Below are 16,785 nucleotides of genomic sequence, written 5' to 3' on the forward strand. Positions count from 1 at the left end.
GATTTAGGTTTTTTCGAGACTTTTGGGTTTGATAGAATTTTTAGTCGGGTCAAAACTAAGTTAAATCGATAAAATTCGGGTCAAATTCTGGTTAACTCGACAAATTCAGGTCAAATCAGGTTTAATCTGGTCAAATTTGGTTTAGACTTTTCGTTAGACGGTTAAGCAAATAGTAAACCGTCACAAACCCAACTCTGGGTGTAACTAGATCTACAATTTTTTATTCGGAGTGGTATAAATGTTAAACTTTTGATTTGGGGGAAATAGGAGTTGGTCATAATGGACATGGCTATATAGATCGTGTCGAAAATTCGGGCTCTATTCAGTGAGATATGATAGTTCTTGGGGGAAATAGCTCGTTTTCCCCTTTCCACTCACTCCAAAACAAATTCAATTTTGACGGTGCGACACTACCCTACAATAGTATCTTCAAAGTCCAGTTCTGATATATATTATATGACTTTGTAAAACTTTGTATGTCATTGACCGTGAGTCCACAATTCTTAGGCATACTCTGATAAGTGCATGTTTCAGTTACTGACCAAAGCATACTGACATTACGTATTGACGTACCAAATTAATGCGATCATTGCATTCATATCTTGAGGTTCTTGTAGGCACCATCACTCGACCACGCTCCACCATCGTTTAGCGACTATCATTTGACTGTACGTGTAAATACGAGAGATCTTCTAGTTGATCCCACATCCATCCATTTGCCTTCCTCTGTGTTTCACAACTCCTCCTCTCTATTCACTATATGTAGTGAAGAGATATTTATCGGAAAATTCTTGATTTGGGTAAAGATGTTGAGTGGTTGGGTCGGACTGCTCAAGTTGTTCCATGAAAGCGATCGACTGTTGTGTGTTTTTTCCTATGGATCGGGACATGAAACAGCTATGATCGTTAGCGTAGTTATTTTGTATGCCATGGCCGAATAGTACTGAATGTGCCTCTCCGTATGAGTGTAAATCACTAGTCAACTCTGCATGGAGCTTTTTGCGCAAGTTGTTGACTAGAGATATAAGTGATGGGTGCTGGAGCCGAAGCTCCCAAGACCATTGGGATACTTGTATCCGAGACCATAAGATAGGTGGCATCGTAAGCTAGTTGTTGGAACTGGTTCTTCTGGTTGAGCGAGATTGAATCGTTCGTAGTTCTGTGTGAAATGGGTTGCTTGACGTGACATCCACATGTTGTGTTCTCATTGGCAATCGAAAAATTACACCCTAACAGTGTGTATATTCTCAAGTTTTGTTTGATAAAAGCTTACATGAAAAAATTATGTTTAGCATATATTCAAAAGTTTCAACTAATAAAAGAAAAAACAAATTACTATGATGTCCCACAATCCACCACCTGCCCAGTGATCATTGAAAATGTTTTATACCATCGTAACAGATTAATTTATCGGTGAATAAACGCATATTTTCATAATAATGATTCGCACAAACATTAACTTGTTTCTGTAGGGTTAGTTTTAACATTAGTTCCACAAAAACAAATAAAAAAGTTCCTTAGTATTAATTAGTGTTTGAACAAATACGGCTACTCATAAATTTCCGAAGTATGTATGGGTTTACCCGACATCTTTCGGTCTATTTTTTTTTGTTTTTTCTTCTTTTTTAAAGTATTGAAGGAAGGAGAGAAGGAAGACATACTTTGTGAAGACAATGTCTTATATAGTTTGAATGAGAAGTCAAGTAGAAGATTAAATCCCAAAGTAAAAGATTAAATCCAATTAAAATTCTAATAAAAGTTGAGATAACGTTAGTTTAACTATATATTCATTGAATAAGAGTATTCGGGATTGTTGATACAGCTCATAGTCATTTTCATACTTCAGTTCTGAGACCAAGCTTAATCAAGATTCATTAGAGTGTTAGCCAAAGAATAGAAACGGTTAGTTAAATATCATAATTTCAAAAGATTTTTTTTTGAAAAATTTGATTCAATAAAATCAAAAATACGGTTTTAACTGACACAATAGAAACAAAAACTTAGTTAGTAGACACCTCCCCCAGACTTAAACAACATTGTCCCCAGTGTTACCAAGTAAGGAAAAGTAAAAAAAACAAAAATGTATTAAAAATTGTAAAGAAAAGTTGAACTGATTCTCGGGTTACTCATTGGTGTCGACCGACACTCTCGGCGGATGGTGAATTTTGGCTGAAACTCCTTGTTAGTTGCATTGATGTTTTGCTGGATCAATCTTTAGATGTTAATTATGTTAAAAAAACACTCAAACACAAGTTAAAAGCAACATGATAGATAGATAGTTCATACAAATTTCAAACACAAACTAACTCAATGCAAGAACTCAATCCTAAAAAGGGAAAGAAAACCATGATCACAAGCTAAACATCATCTGTGTCTGGACTAGTAGGAGGTGAAGATGGCGAAGGTAACCTGCTCCTAGTAGGACGAATGCAGCTACACCAAGACAACTGAGCCATTCCGTTCTAGATGGGACACATAGTAGAAGTCAGATACGCCTGATAAGCTCCATAGTAGCAGAATGCTATGGTGGCTCTGGAAACTCAAGTGCCGCGGTCCCAGAAGAAGAACCAACCTCAAAACCCCAACAAGGTCAGGACCATCTAAGTCCACAACAGCACCTCTGCGGCGACGAGCAGCAGGTGCAGCGACAGAATCCCTCATGTTAGGCTGAAATGCCAGCTGACGGTAATCCTCGCCAATATCAGTAAGTGCAGGGCGTGGCATCTCAATCATACGCTCTCCAATGGTGGAACGGAAAAGCCAGAATATAGGCTTCTTCATCCACTGAGTATGTACCATATAATCAACATCCATAAAAGGGCACTCAATAATGATACTGCAACTATCCACATCAATTTGAAAATGCCTGAAGATTGGAGTCAGAAGACTCCCAACGTTTTTTGTCTTCTTTCCTCTTCCAGTGAAAGGCTTGGTCTTCAAGGAATCCAAATGATGCGCAAAAACTGCTCCCATGTTAACTGGTCTATCTAACGCGGATACATGGCAAGTGTCAGCAACCAATTCTCGCAAGCCAAAATACAATAAGACCAACTATGCCACTCGCATCTTGTAAGGCTCCATCTTACACAATAGTATATGTCCAATAACTCGACTGACATACCTCAGGACCAGATGTCTAATATATGTCTGTGTAGGTGACTTAGAATCATACTACCCATGTCCAAAAATCTTGCACATGAGGAAACTGAGCAGGAAGTGAAACCTCTGTAAAATCTCTCTCAAAACCATAAATACCACAGAGATCCCTAAGTGGTAGCCTATAACGAATGCCCCTAATAAAGAAAGATAGAAATACTCATGTGCATTCTTTGCAGCCTTATTCTCATAATAAACTCCCATTGTAGCTATAAACTGACGAACAAGATCTGGATACGTATATGCAATGGTTCCCATACTTATCATAATTTTCTAGGGTATCATTTTTTTTTTAACCCCTTGCTCTTTTTTATGATATTGCGTATTGAGGGTAAAGTTATTTCTATGCTGGATAGGATAACAACTTTAGGAACCATTGCATCTAGGCAGTATGATATGTATCCCGATCTTGTTCGTCAGTTTATGGCTACAGTGGGAGTTTATTATCAGAATGAGGCGGCAAAGAATGCACAAGAGGAGTTTCTATCTTTTTTCATTAGGGGCATTCGCTATAGGCTACCATTTAGGGATCTCTGTAGCATTTATGGTTTTGAGAGAGATTTTACAAAGGTTTCACTTCCTGTTCTGTCTCCTGATGTGCAAGATTTTTGGAGTTTGTTTGGACATGGGCAATATGATTCTAAGTCATTTACACAAACAGATATTAGACATATGGTCTTGAGGTATGTCATTCGTGCTATTGGGCACACACTATTGTGTAAGATGGAGCCCAGCAAGATGCGTGTGGTGGAGTTGGTCTTATTGTATTTGGGCTTGCGAGACTTGGTTGCTGACACTTGCCATGTACCCGCGCTAGATAGGCCAGTTAACATTGGAGCAGTTTTTGCACATCACTTAGTTTCCTTGGAGACCAAGCCTTTCACTGGAAGAGGAAAGAAGACATAAAACGTTGGCAGTCTTCTGACTCCAATCTTCAGGCATTTTCAAATTGATGTGGAGAGTTGCAGTATCATTACTGAGTGTCCTATAATGGATGTTGATTACATGGCACAGACTCAGTGGATGAAGAAGCCTCTATTCTAGTGTTTCCGTTCCACCACTGGAGAGCGTATGATTAAGATACCACGCCCTGCACTTACTGATATTGGCGAGGATTACCGTCAGCTAGCATTTCAGCCTAACATGAGGGATTCTGTCGCTGCACCTGCTGCTCGTCGCCACAGAGGCGTTGTTGTTCCTGCTGTGGACTTAGATGGTCCTGACCTTGTTGGGGTTTTGAGGTTGGTTCTTCTTCTGGGACCGCGGCACTTGAGTTTCCAGAGCCACCACAACATTCTGCTACTATGGAGCTTATGAGGCGTATCTGACTTCTACTATGTGTGCCATCTGGAACGAGATGGCTCGGTTGTCTCGGTGTGGCTGCATTCATCCTACTAGGAGCAGGTTACCTTCGCCATCTTCACCTCCTAATAGTCTAGACACAAATGATGCTTAGCTTCTGATCATGGTTTTCTTTTCCCTTTTTAGGATCGAGTTATTTTTCTTCTTGCATTGAGTTAGTTTGTGTTTGAAATTTGTATGAACTATCTATCTATCATGTTGCTTTTAACTTTTGTTTGAGTGCTTCTTAACAAAATTAACATCCAAAGATTGATCCAGCAAAACATCAACGCAACTAACAAGGAGTTTCAGCCAAAATTCATCATCCGCCTAGAGTGTCGATCGACACCAATGAGTAACCCGAGAATCATTTCATCTTTTCTTTACAATTTTCAATATATTTTTGTTTCTTTTACTTTTCCTTACTTGGTAACAATGGGGACAATGTTCCATTGTTACCAAGTCTGGGGGAGGTGTCTACTAACTACTAACTAAGTTTTTGTTTCTATTGTGTCAGTTAAAACCGTATTTTTGATTTTACTGAATCAAATTTTTCAAAAAAAATCTTTTGAAATTATGATCTTTAACTAACAGTTTCTGTTCTTTGGCTAACACTAATGAATCTTGATTAAGCTTGACCTCAAAACTAAAGTATGGAAAAGACTTTGAGCTGTATATCATGGTTAAACTAATGTTATCTCAACTTTTATGAGGATTTTTAACTGGAATTAATCTCTTATTTTGGGAGTTGGAATACAGTGGACTAGACTTCTCCTTCAAGCTATATAAGACGATGAACAAAATGTTAAATCTGTTTACGAGTGAGAAGATGAAAGCTAACATACTGAAAAAGGGTTTTCTTAAAACCGAGAATTGCTTTGTGATCTTGCACCTGGTATCTTCTCTTCATCTGCAGAAGGCACACAGCTTCTGTAAGTTTTGTAAGACTGAGACTTCTTCACTTTCGATACAGGCGAATCATCATCCACCAACTTCCTCGTTTTCGTTTCTTCGCCGTCGTCGCGGTTCGATTGACCGTTCTGTGTTTCATCTCCTTCATCTTTCTTGTGTTTATCAACTTCTTTCACCTCTTTACATTTGAAAGCTATACGATAACCAGTTTCACTACATCGATACTTCTCTTTCCTCTACAAGAAACCCACACCATACTGAAACAATGAGTCTCCTTCACAACACAACAAATCATACCCAAGTCCAATTCACTGTATAATAATCTAATTGACTGAGAAATCACTGATTAAGCTAATTATGTAACCCTAAATCACCAAAATCAATCCTAATTGCGTAATCACCATCAAAATCAATACAGATCCGAGTGAAAGCCTAGAGATCTTTACCAGTTGAGCTATTGGTTCTTCGTAATTAACCTAATTCTGAAACCCTAAATCACCAAAATCAATCCTAAATGCGTAATCGCGATCCAAATCAATACAAATAAATCACCAAAATCAATCCTAATTGCGTGATCACGATCCAAATCAATACAGATCCGATGTAAAAAACAGAGCAATTAATCAAATCAGAGAGGGGATTTGAAAAAAACCTTTTCGGAGGAATTGCAGGAAACACAAGGACCTGAAGGAGAACATGCGAAGGTAACGTTACTTCCTTTTGGAGTTTCTTTAAAACCTAGAAGGAACCTACGGCCAACGCTTCTGATCTCTTCTTCATCATCTCCGCCTCTGTAAATCAAAACGAGTCAGATCGAGAAGCGAGATCGGAGTCTAAATTTAACTTGAAGAAAAAATTGTAAAAGTACGAAACTGTTCATGTGCTCTGACGAGAAGAGAGGATGAGATTGAAGCAGCGTAGATGAAGATGAAGAGGATGACCAAAAAAAGTGAAGAGCTCTGAGAAGCCATTTTCACTGTTTTCGTCTTCGCAGCGAAGAAGACGAAAAAAAAAATGCAGCGAAGAAGAAAAGGAGAAAGAGAGTAATATTTTTAGAAAAGCCCTGATATTACCTACTATTTACTAAATAAACCTATTACTCAGTGTCGTGCTTAAGGTTAAGAGGAAAGGCCATTTGCCCTAAGCCACCAATAATTAAAAAAAATTTAGGCCACATTTTTGTCTGCTATCTAAGCTGTATTTAAGTTGATAAGATAAACGTGTATGTAAAATAGGTCTTTTGTTTATAAAGTCCATGACATTATTAATAAAAAACAATACCTTATATCTATAAGGAAATTTCTACAGATGTTTTAAACTCTAAATATAATATAATAATAATAATACTTATGGAATATAATTAAAAATAAACGAAATCTGTTTTTGGAATAATCGGCATATTAATTAAAAAAAGAGATAATTGGAAGAAAATAAACTGATTTTGAGTTTTCGTTTTTCGAAAAAACCAATCGCTTGTAAATTTTTTTTATTAAAAGCAAGATTAGTTTTCGGGTTTAAGAATCGTTCACAATTGATAACATCAGTTTGCTAACGATTATTCACTGTGTCATTTCATAAACTTTTTTTTACTTCACTTTCATAATGTGAGTTTGGTAAATGATTTTTTAAGGAAAAAATAGCAAAATTGTGATTTAAGATTTTTTAAGTTTATTTTTGTTCTCTTTGAAACAATTTTATTTTTAATTTTGATATTTTTAATAATAAAAGCCACATTTTTTTACATGCCCTAACCCACATTTAGCCTTAGCACGGCACTGCTATTACTTAAAACTGTTTTAAATTAAACCTTGGTAGTTTCAATCGGCCAGAGCTCTCGTTTTGATAACCTTGGTGACTCGTAACAGTTGGTTTCCCGATTAATATCATGTTCGATTCAACACTTTGAGCTCTCTAACATTATGGGTTCCCTTAACTGTTAATTAGTGTTAGGTACGTAACTCTCAAACTTCACAGCTGATTAGGGCAAAGTGCCCCGCTGTATTGTGATTTACTAGGCAAGAGTAATATAAAAACTTTTCTATTTTCGCAATGTATGGATAAAAAAAAATATTTTTGATAGCAATATTATGTTAAACTAATCTTAAAGCTCTATTTGAAAACTGTATAAATAATAAAATAAATTTAAATTACTTTTAAAATTTTATTCTATGTTAATATTAATTATTAATATTTAATATGATATATCTAACATTTAATTTACAAATTTTATTTTAAAATCAAATGTAAAATTTATTAGATATACATTAAAAATAATATTAGTATTATCATTGAAATTTAATTTATTTATTATTTAATATATTTTAAAAATATTTTTATTATCTAGTTACCATTTACTAAATTGTTTATTCTCTGAAGATTTTCTTTTCATTCTTTTCATTCTGCATTGTTCTTTTTATTCATTTTTTTTTGTTATTCTAATGGTTAGAAGTAGGAGCCAAAGACTTCATTAATGCAATGAGAACCAGCATGTGTTACACATTATAATGCTAAACAAAAAACTTTCTTAAATAAAAAAAAACTCAAATTTTATTATTGAAATAAATCATAAATACTAAACCTGTTTGAGAGAGAAATCTTTATAATAAATTGGAGCCAACACATTTTGTAGACAAGATAAAACTTTCTAGTTTCTCTCTAACTACATTATTAAGAAGCAAAAAAAAAAAAAAAAAGCTGTTTAACCATCCGACTTCGTCACTTCTTGACCATCCTTCACACACAAGTATCCCATAACAGCAATTGCAAGGATAAGGAGGAAACCGAATAAAATGAAGAACAAAATATTCATCATTGTATATAAGAAGACTATTTGTTTTTTTTTTTGTTTTTTTTTAGAAGACTATATTAGAATGGAGGATTTCGTAGAACAGAAATAGAGAACTGAATAGTTGAGATTAAAGAATTTCAATTTCTTACTTATATAGAGAAATGGTATAGAAACTATTGTGTTTATAAATATTTATTATTTAGTGTAGCATCTTGCATCTGCCAAATGTTGATATACGTAGTTTCCAATTTTTCTACTTGGTTTCATTGTTTCCCATTTATCAAACTAATATTTTATTTTTAATTTAATGAAAAACTACTAAAAATGTAAAAATCAATAAAATGAATATTCTCATCATCTTTACGTCCAGTTTTACACTTTTTGAATTAGAAAATTTCCTTAAAAGAATTATATGTCAAGATGTGCAAAAATCTAAATTACGTGCTGAAGATTATAGAAACATTAACCGTCTTGAGCTTGGGAAGCCCAATTTAGTGCGAAGCCCAATACATTTCTGGTCTTCAAATATTTTTGGATAATACAATATATTGTAGCTGTTTTGCTCTTATCGCCAAAGTGATATTGAGTGCATTCCCTCAATGTATGCTGCAAACTGTAGTACGTGATCGATCGTTAGCTCAAGAAACTGCAGTTAGATTGAATTGAGGGAGGTTTTTGCTAACCAAAACCTGATATTACTTAATAGATGCAATTTGATTGATTATACAGCAACTCTTCCACAAGATATGTCCTTGCAGCCCTACTGTTTCTTTCCAGCTAAATATTATCAATAATGATGTTCTATCAACAATATGCATTGTATTGAGTTCAAATCTAGCTAATGAAACAAAGACTCAACACTATACTAGTACGTAGTTTAGTCACGAAACTACCTGTACTCTTTTTTTTCTTCAGTTTATTATATCCCAATGCAAATCATTATACAACAATATTTAAGCAAGAAGCTCTTCATCAGACAACCATTATCCTTATTAAGGATTTTTCCCTTGACATAAACCGTAAAAAACAGTATGAATTACCATATTTTTTTGATTAAAATTCGAAAATTTTCTGTTAAATTAAAATGAAAATTTTACTCTTTTATCAAATAATTTATAGCCTTCAGACCATTATTTGACAAAAGCATATCATAATATTTATGCTAACAAACTTCTCGATTAATAGTAGAGATGTTACAACACACTAAATGAAGAAATGTAAGAAAACCTTTTTCGATCAAATTACAAAGACTACTCTCAGTGTTCTTGTTTGTTAAAGATGAGAGGAAACTCATCACTATACTCAGGGAAGAAACCATATTGATCTCCCAAATTCTTCAAAGATTCATAAACTTGAATCATCAACGGTCTTTCCTTAGGCCTCGATACAACACAGCTACACGCGATTCTCAAAACTTGCATTATCTCATCATCATATCCTTTACCATATATGCTTCTATCAATTGCATCTTTGCTTCTACCATTACTCAAATGCTTACCCACCCAGTCTACTAAACTCTCTTTAAACCCTTCTTGACCATTGTTAATGGAAACAGGCTTTTGTCCAGTAACAATCTCAAGAAGCACAATTCCAAACCCATACACATCTCCACTTAAAGACGCAACCATGGTGCTTGAATACTCAGGCGGAACGTAACCGAATTCCCCTAACTCGCCGTCACTTAACGAGCTATCCTTAGAATCCCGGGAACTCACTAGCTTCCCCAAACCGTAATCCATAACACGAGCATCAAAATCTTCATCTAAAAGAATCACATTCGAGCTAATGTACTGATGCATACACGGCGGTTGGCTTGCATGATGCAACCAAGCTAGCCCTCTAGCCGCTCCAACAGCAATTCTAACCCGAGTTGGCCAATCCATAGGACAATCCTGTAACTGAGAATACAACGTCCCATTAGCCATGTGCTTATACACCAACAACCTCTCATCTTCCACAACACAAAACCCGAGAAGCGGAACCAAATTCGGATGCCTGATCTGATCTAACCTGCTCATCTCAGCCCTAAACTGCTTCTCACTAACCTCCCATCCATTACTAAGCCTCTTAACCTCCAATGCAGACCCATCAGGTAAATCAGCTTTGTACGAAACTCCAGTTCTTGACGTACCAACGATATTCCCGGGATCAAAACTGTTAGTAGCTACAATTAAATCAACCAATTTAATCTTCACTATTGGTTTCTGAAACAGAGTTACCTGAACAAGCTTGTGTGATCTCAACAAACCAATCCAATCACTATCATCCTTACTTTTTCCGGCGCCATAACTATTCTTGTTCCTCCCATCTCTTATAAAGAACCACCAAAACATCCCAAATCCAACACATAACGACCCAAAAGCACCAATAACGCCGGCGATCGCAATGATCGTCAAGTTTTTACCGTTTAACGCACCGCAACTCGATAACGGATTCCCGCAAAGTCCGGCATTGCCGCGAAAACCGTCTTCACCAAAATGAGAGAGCTCGGAAGGAATCGAACCGGAGAGATCATTGTCAGCTAGAGAGAGTCGCCGGAGCCGGTTTAACCGGGTTAACTGAGAAGGAATCGAACCGGTTAACTTGTTCTTGTTTAGAGCTAAAGTATTCAAGAATTTACAGTCAACGACCTGAGACGGTATCGAGCCACCGAGTTTGTTACGGGAAAGATTTAAAGTGACAAGATAAGGAAGCCATGAACATATTTGTGAAGGAATCAAACCGGAGAAACCGTTATCGGAAAGATCTAAAGATTGTAAACTCCGACATAGCTTGAGAGATTCAGGGATTTGACCGGAGAGTTGCATTGATTGAAGCTGAAGAGAAATAATTCGATTCTCTTTAGCGTTCCAGCAAGAAACTCCGGTGAGTTTGCATATTGATGAAGATGACGATGATGAATTGGGGAAAGACCAGGTGCTGAGTTGGTTTGAAGGATCTTTGAGTGATGCTTTAAGGCCTTTGAGACAGAGCACTTCGTCTTCGGCGTAAGACGATGGGATTAAGATGATGACAAACAAGAAGATAAAGATCGTCTTCATGATGGGTTTGGTTTGTTTCTTTAGGGTATCGTGTAAAGAGCAAAGCTTTTTTTTTTGTTTTTCTTCATTCTATGGCGGAAGAGACGGCCATTGACTGTTAAAGTTTCAAGCTTTGTGGATGGCACAAATAAAAATTTTCAAACTTTGCTGACTTTAAAAACAAATAAAGTGTATCTTTAACTAAACGTTGTCGTTTGAGAGCAGTATTCATTTTTTTTTTTCATTATTCAGGTAGTGAGTGTTTTGATTGATAAAAGTAGGTACCAAAGCACTTTCTGCGCAAGAATCAATTTCTTTTTTTTTTTGTTTAAAATACATTTTGTTTTGGTAAAAGTATGTATTATTTAGATAAATTGATTAAGATCAATGATTAATGTTGCACCAAAATTCTTTTATTTGACCAGAAAGATATATATAAAACGTGTTGAACTGTTAGTGTGTAGGACAGTCATTTTTGGAATGTATATTATTTTTTTTTTTGTTAAACATGTTCTGTGAGCACTTCAAGTATAAGTAGCTTGAAATGTTGAATGCTTTTTTTGATATAAAAAGCTTTAAATTTAAATGCATATATAATTTAAAAAAAAAGAGTTATAGACATATGATTTGCGATTATATGGTTTGTGAAAGTAGAGAAAGAGTTATACAAAATAGAATTTAGAAAGGAGAAAATTAGATCAGGACGAGAAATTAAGCCTCTACTAACTTTAGGAACGATTGTGCTCGACCACCACGACCATGCTATATATTGAACCGACAATTTCGATTACATGAATTTTGTTTTCTTTGGTTGAATTCTGTTTTGTGCGAGAAATTATTGATTTAAATCAAGATTAACAGGGGAGAAAATCAGTGGCACTTTTGGCTTGGAGTATCAAAATATATAGAGCCGTTGCGAATGAGGAATGACCATAACGGAGACTACTACAACAACCAAGAAAGAGTGTATTTCTCAAGTGTAATAAAATATCGTTAGCTCACCGATTGAGCCCATTAGACCATACTTATGTATTGGGCATTCATCAGTGGAACTGATTTTGGGGCTCTCAGCTCTACTACTAAGTATTAACATACACAAATTCTCCTTTCGACAATTTTACACTAATTTTTTTGTTTCCAGTTAGCAAGAACTCAAAAATAGACAGACCTTTGACCCTTCCACAAGACTTCACTTTTATAAAACTTACAACCACTGATAGTATATCCTAAGTTTGACGAGTTTTCCGGTATAGTTTAGAGGTGAAGAGTATAAATGGTTCTGGTTAGGTTTGTGTTTGAAGTGCATACTTTATTTTAGTTAAAACAAATTATTATTTTTCAAGTTAAAAACAAAGTGACAAATGACGATTAAATAAAAAAAAACTCATACCCTAATATATATTTTCGATATATTCTTATCTACACTTCTGGTATGAGACATTCTAGTAAAAAGTAACAATGTATGCATAAACTGGTATAGTTTTAGCCTTTTAGGCTGATATGTACCCTACAAGAATTCAATATATACTATGCAATAAGATAAAATGACATCAAACATAAAACAAAATGCGAACTGTTACTATAGTAATATAACTGTGTTTGGTTCATGAATGTGACACACACCCCGAGAAAAACGGCAAATTATATTGAAAAAGTCGTATCAGATAAGAAAAGCATATCAGATGAGATGCACTTAACCTTAACCCAATAACCAATTCTATGACACAATTAAATTCCATATAACTACCTTAAGCTTGAAGATTGAAGTAGTCTTCGACTTCTGAATCCGATTGAAGTCTTTGACCAAAACAACACAGAGACCTACTTGTTGTTTCACTGCATCATCATCATCCATATTATATTAAACACCAAAACATAACAAAAACGACAAGTCGTTTCTTTTCTCCCTTTCCCGAAAAAGGGCAAAAAAAAAAAAAACTGTACACAACAACTAATTCAATCTCTAAAATTCACCAGAGAGTCTGATCAATGTATCTAATTAGCCTATCTCTCAAATTTTTTTTCACATTAATCATTATCATCATTAGATATTTTTATCTTTATATAGTATATAAATTAATTAAAACATTATCTTCTTCATCAAGCCACTCCCATTATACTATCTCCATTACTCGACATTGCCTCGAACCCCGAGGCAAGTGATCCGCCACGTGCCTTCTGTTCATTGGACGATGAAGACGAAGACGTCGACGAAAGATTCAACGACAGCGGAAACATCTTCTCCGTAGTTGACGCTGGAGCTTTCTTGCTAAGGTTAAGACCAGCCATTTTCCGCGACGGTGGAATCGGAATCGGAACTGGACGGTTTAGTTTAGATCCTAGAGGTATCCCTTCAAGTGGTGTTCGCATTTGACTCTCTTCTTGTATAGATTCTATAAACTGATGACAACAGAACTGTATGTGTCAGTTTCATATGTTCTTTTATAATTCAAGATTTTGATAATGAATAGTTTTTTTTGTTACCGAATCAGGAGTGATATCGAAGAGGCTAGATCTACGACGGCGACGATTCTGATTTGTCCGCCGGAGAAAGTATTTCTGAGCATGACTCGCTACCTGAGTCGGAGTTCGAGTTTTCACAAAGTTTCTTGAGATCCCTCTCCAGTCACCTTTTCCAACTTTATGCAGTCCCGTGAGGAACAATCTATGTTCATCCTCTGTCCATGGAGTTCCTAAAAATTTCAAGAAAATGGGAAAAAAAAAGTAAGAAAAACTTTATAAAATTTCAAGAAAGTAAGTAAAAAAAAAAAAAAAAAGTTAACCTCGTTTGCGTTCACGGTTTCTACTACCGGAAGCGTGAACGACGTCGTCTGAAGCGTAACCACCACCGTCTTCAATAGGGCCGTTGGAATCGAGAGTTTGATCGAGTTGAATGAGATTGTTCATACTGACAGTTTTTCTAACAGAACGTGACGAAGCTTCCGTGACGCGGACGCCGAACAGCATGATGCCTTTTTCTCCGTCGCCGGCGTTTTTGTTGTCGTCGCCCGTGGTGGTTATTTCTGTGGGACAAGTGCGGGAGTTGTGGCCGTTGTTTCCACACTGTGAGCAACTACGAGACATCGAAGCTGCTCGCGAAGAGAGCAAAACACTACTTGATCGGAGATATAGAGACAGAGAGATATTTTGGAGATGAGAAAAAAAAAAAGGTAAAGAGAAAGAGAAGGAAAGAGAGGTTTAGGTTTGGTATAAATAGGAATGATTCCACTTTTATGTTGTGTTGAAGAGCCCTTCACCACAAAAACCTTTTGACTCTTGTGTGTTTTATCTCAAATGACTTTGTTTGTCCAATACAATTATTTTCTTTTGTCATTTCCTTTTTTCATTGGTCCAATGAAAAAGAAAAAAATCTCCTCTTTTTACTTTAGTCTATCTATATATTTTTATTCAATTTTTTTCCATAACGCCAAACACGGTAAAAACTTCTCAGTCAAAGTAACAGTTGCATGAGACGATTGGAAGAAACGACTGAAATATGTGGCTGCAGAAGACGGTTTCAAAAAGTTGTCGAGTATCGACAACTTAAAAAAGCAAAGGTGAGTTAATACATTTAGATATTTTTTTGGATTTTATACATATTTGAGATTTTGTGTCGTTTTTCTTTTTATTATTTATTTAAAACACTCCAATTTTTTTAAAAAAATCATCTTTATTTTTGTAACGGCTAACCACGACGATTAGAGTTCAAACACACTAAAAATTATCGGTCAAAGAAATGGTTACATGAGACGATTGGAAGAAACGACTGAATATGTGGTTTAAGAAGACGGTTCCAAATAATTGGCAAGTATCGACAACATAAAAAAGGTGAAGGCGAGTTAATGCATTTAGATTTTTATTATTTTTTTATTTTTTATTTATTTGAAATTTGTGTTGTTTGTACTTTACAATTTTGTTTAAATACTCCAAAAAGATTTTAAAAATCATTTTTTGTAACAACAACAACGATTAGATTTTCAAACGTAGTAAAAATAGTAAAATAATGAGAAGATTGGCAAATTTAGTTGCAGAATATGATTTCAAATAATTGGCGGATATCGACAAATTTAAAAAGCAAAGCTAAGTTAATCTTTGTATTGTCTTCCAAACAATATCAATATTTTAGTGATATTTACCATAATTTTATTTTGTGAAAAGTCTATAAAATCATGAATCAATAACATAATAATTGAATTCATTAACAATCATATATTCTCTTGTTTTAATTGAATAACACAAAAATTTTATTGACTTTATAAAAGTATGATACAATAACCCAAATTTATTAAGATTTTAAATGACTTTTTATAAATCACAAACTAATAACACTGAATTTTAAGAAAGTCTAACAACATCTTGATCTGATAACAGTAGATTCTACATAACATTTAAAACCTTTAAAACTTTATTCAATTTACAAACCAATAACACCCCCTTAAAGATTTAGTTTAAACACTCCAAAAATATTTTGTAAAAAATAATTGGGGTGAACAAACTTTTAATATGGGTAGAACAGTAACTTATTTTTTTTGGACAAACAACAATAACTTCTTCTATGCAAGGATATTGCATTGAAGTTTGCCTAAAAAAAAAAGGATATTGCATTGAAAACATCGAAAGACGAATTTGAACAAGAACTAAATTCCTCAAACCACAAACTACTATCAAATCCAAGAAATATCAATTCGTTTGTTTCAGCAGAGAAATAAATAACATAAATACTTCATTCAATTCATAAATAAGTGATCTAAGTGGCATACGATTCTATTGGCAATATTTCAAAAGTTTCGAAAACCTCACATTTGCTATATAGAATAATTTCTGTAATTGATAATTTTAACACTTTAAATCTTCTTATCTATGTTTTTGCCAATCGCCACTTACAAGCGTGGCCAGTTTTCGACCGTTTGAAGAAAGAAGACGTGGTTCGTATAATCGTATATACATGTATGGATTCGTTGTCGTTACGTATATAAGTATTTTAGTATTTGTGGCCAATTGTTAGGTTCGTGGACTTTTGTGAATGCTAGTAGTTATTGACATGTAAGTGCAAGTTACGAGAAGCCCGAGTGGATGAAGTTTTCTTTTGTCGGCGAGTGTATGAAGTTTCGGAGAAGATAACTGTAATTTTTATCGATAACACACAAAACAACTTTGCATCAAAACGTAAGCAAAAAGAGGAAAACTAGACCGTCGATGAAAATTTCTTTCTATTTCATAGATTGATTTTGATGATCGGCAGCTGACTAAAACAATTGCTATTTAAAAAGAAAAAGAAATGTAGCGATATATCGTGAACAAAATGTAACCATGATGTTTTAACATTCATCAAAATATGTTTGTTTGATATTTTAGTGTATGTGACTAGATTATATTTAACTCGATAAATATTATACAAAAGTTCAACATAACAAATACAAGATCACACACATGTATGGTGAAAATCTAGTTGATCTAACAAATTAGTTTAAACTATCAAAATAGCATGGTATAAAAGAATTTAAATGGCTATTTGTCATTTCCCTCAAAAACTATGTTTTCTATTGCCATATAATTAGTACAATTTTC

At 34.7% G+C, this 16,785-nt stretch overlaps 2 protein-coding genes and 1 pseudogene across 3 annotated transcripts; all 3 read right to left on the reverse strand.

The window, feature by feature from the left end:
- Positions 1-5,201: 5,201 nt before the first annotated feature.
- On the reverse strand, positions 5,202-6,584 carry LOC104701644 (uncharacterized). Its single transcript, XM_087456630.1, has 3 exons — positions 6,283-6,584; positions 6,062-6,200; positions 5,202-5,645 (listed from the first exon to the last, which is right to left on the reverse strand). Exons 1-3 carry the CDS (start codon positions 6,378-6,380, stop codon positions 5,358-5,360), a joined length of 525 nt encoding a protein of 174 aa, XP_087312756.1. The 5' UTR covers positions 6,381-6,584; the 3' UTR covers positions 5,202-5,357.
- Positions 6,585-9,330: 2,746 nt separating this feature from the next.
- Positions 9,331-11,357, reverse strand: LOC104701645 (putative LRR receptor-like serine/threonine-protein kinase At1g69990 pseudogene; annotated as a pseudogene). The gene has a single exon (XR_015561331.1). The product of XR_015561331.1 is annotated as a putative LRR receptor-like serine/threonine-protein kinase At1g69990 pseudogene (transcript).
- Positions 11,358-13,048: 1,691 nt separating this feature from the next.
- On the reverse strand, positions 13,049-14,686 carry LOC104701646 (transcription factor KUA1). Its single transcript, XM_010417370.3, has 3 exons — positions 14,001-14,686; positions 13,702-13,910; positions 13,049-13,617 (listed from the first exon to the last, which is right to left on the reverse strand). Exons 1-3 carry the CDS (start codon positions 14,299-14,301, stop codon positions 13,318-13,320), a joined length of 810 nt encoding a protein of 269 aa, XP_010415672.1. The 5' UTR covers positions 14,302-14,686; the 3' UTR covers positions 13,049-13,317.
- Between the last annotated feature and the right edge of the window lie 2,099 nt (positions 14,687-16,785).

The sequence above is a fragment of the Camelina sativa genome, chromosome 7 (genome assembly GCF_030686135.1).
Source record: "Camelina sativa cultivar CO46 ecotype springtype chromosome 7, ASM3068613v1".
In the NCBI taxonomy this organism is placed as follows: Eukaryota; Viridiplantae; Streptophyta; class Magnoliopsida; order Brassicales; family Brassicaceae; genus Camelina; species Camelina sativa.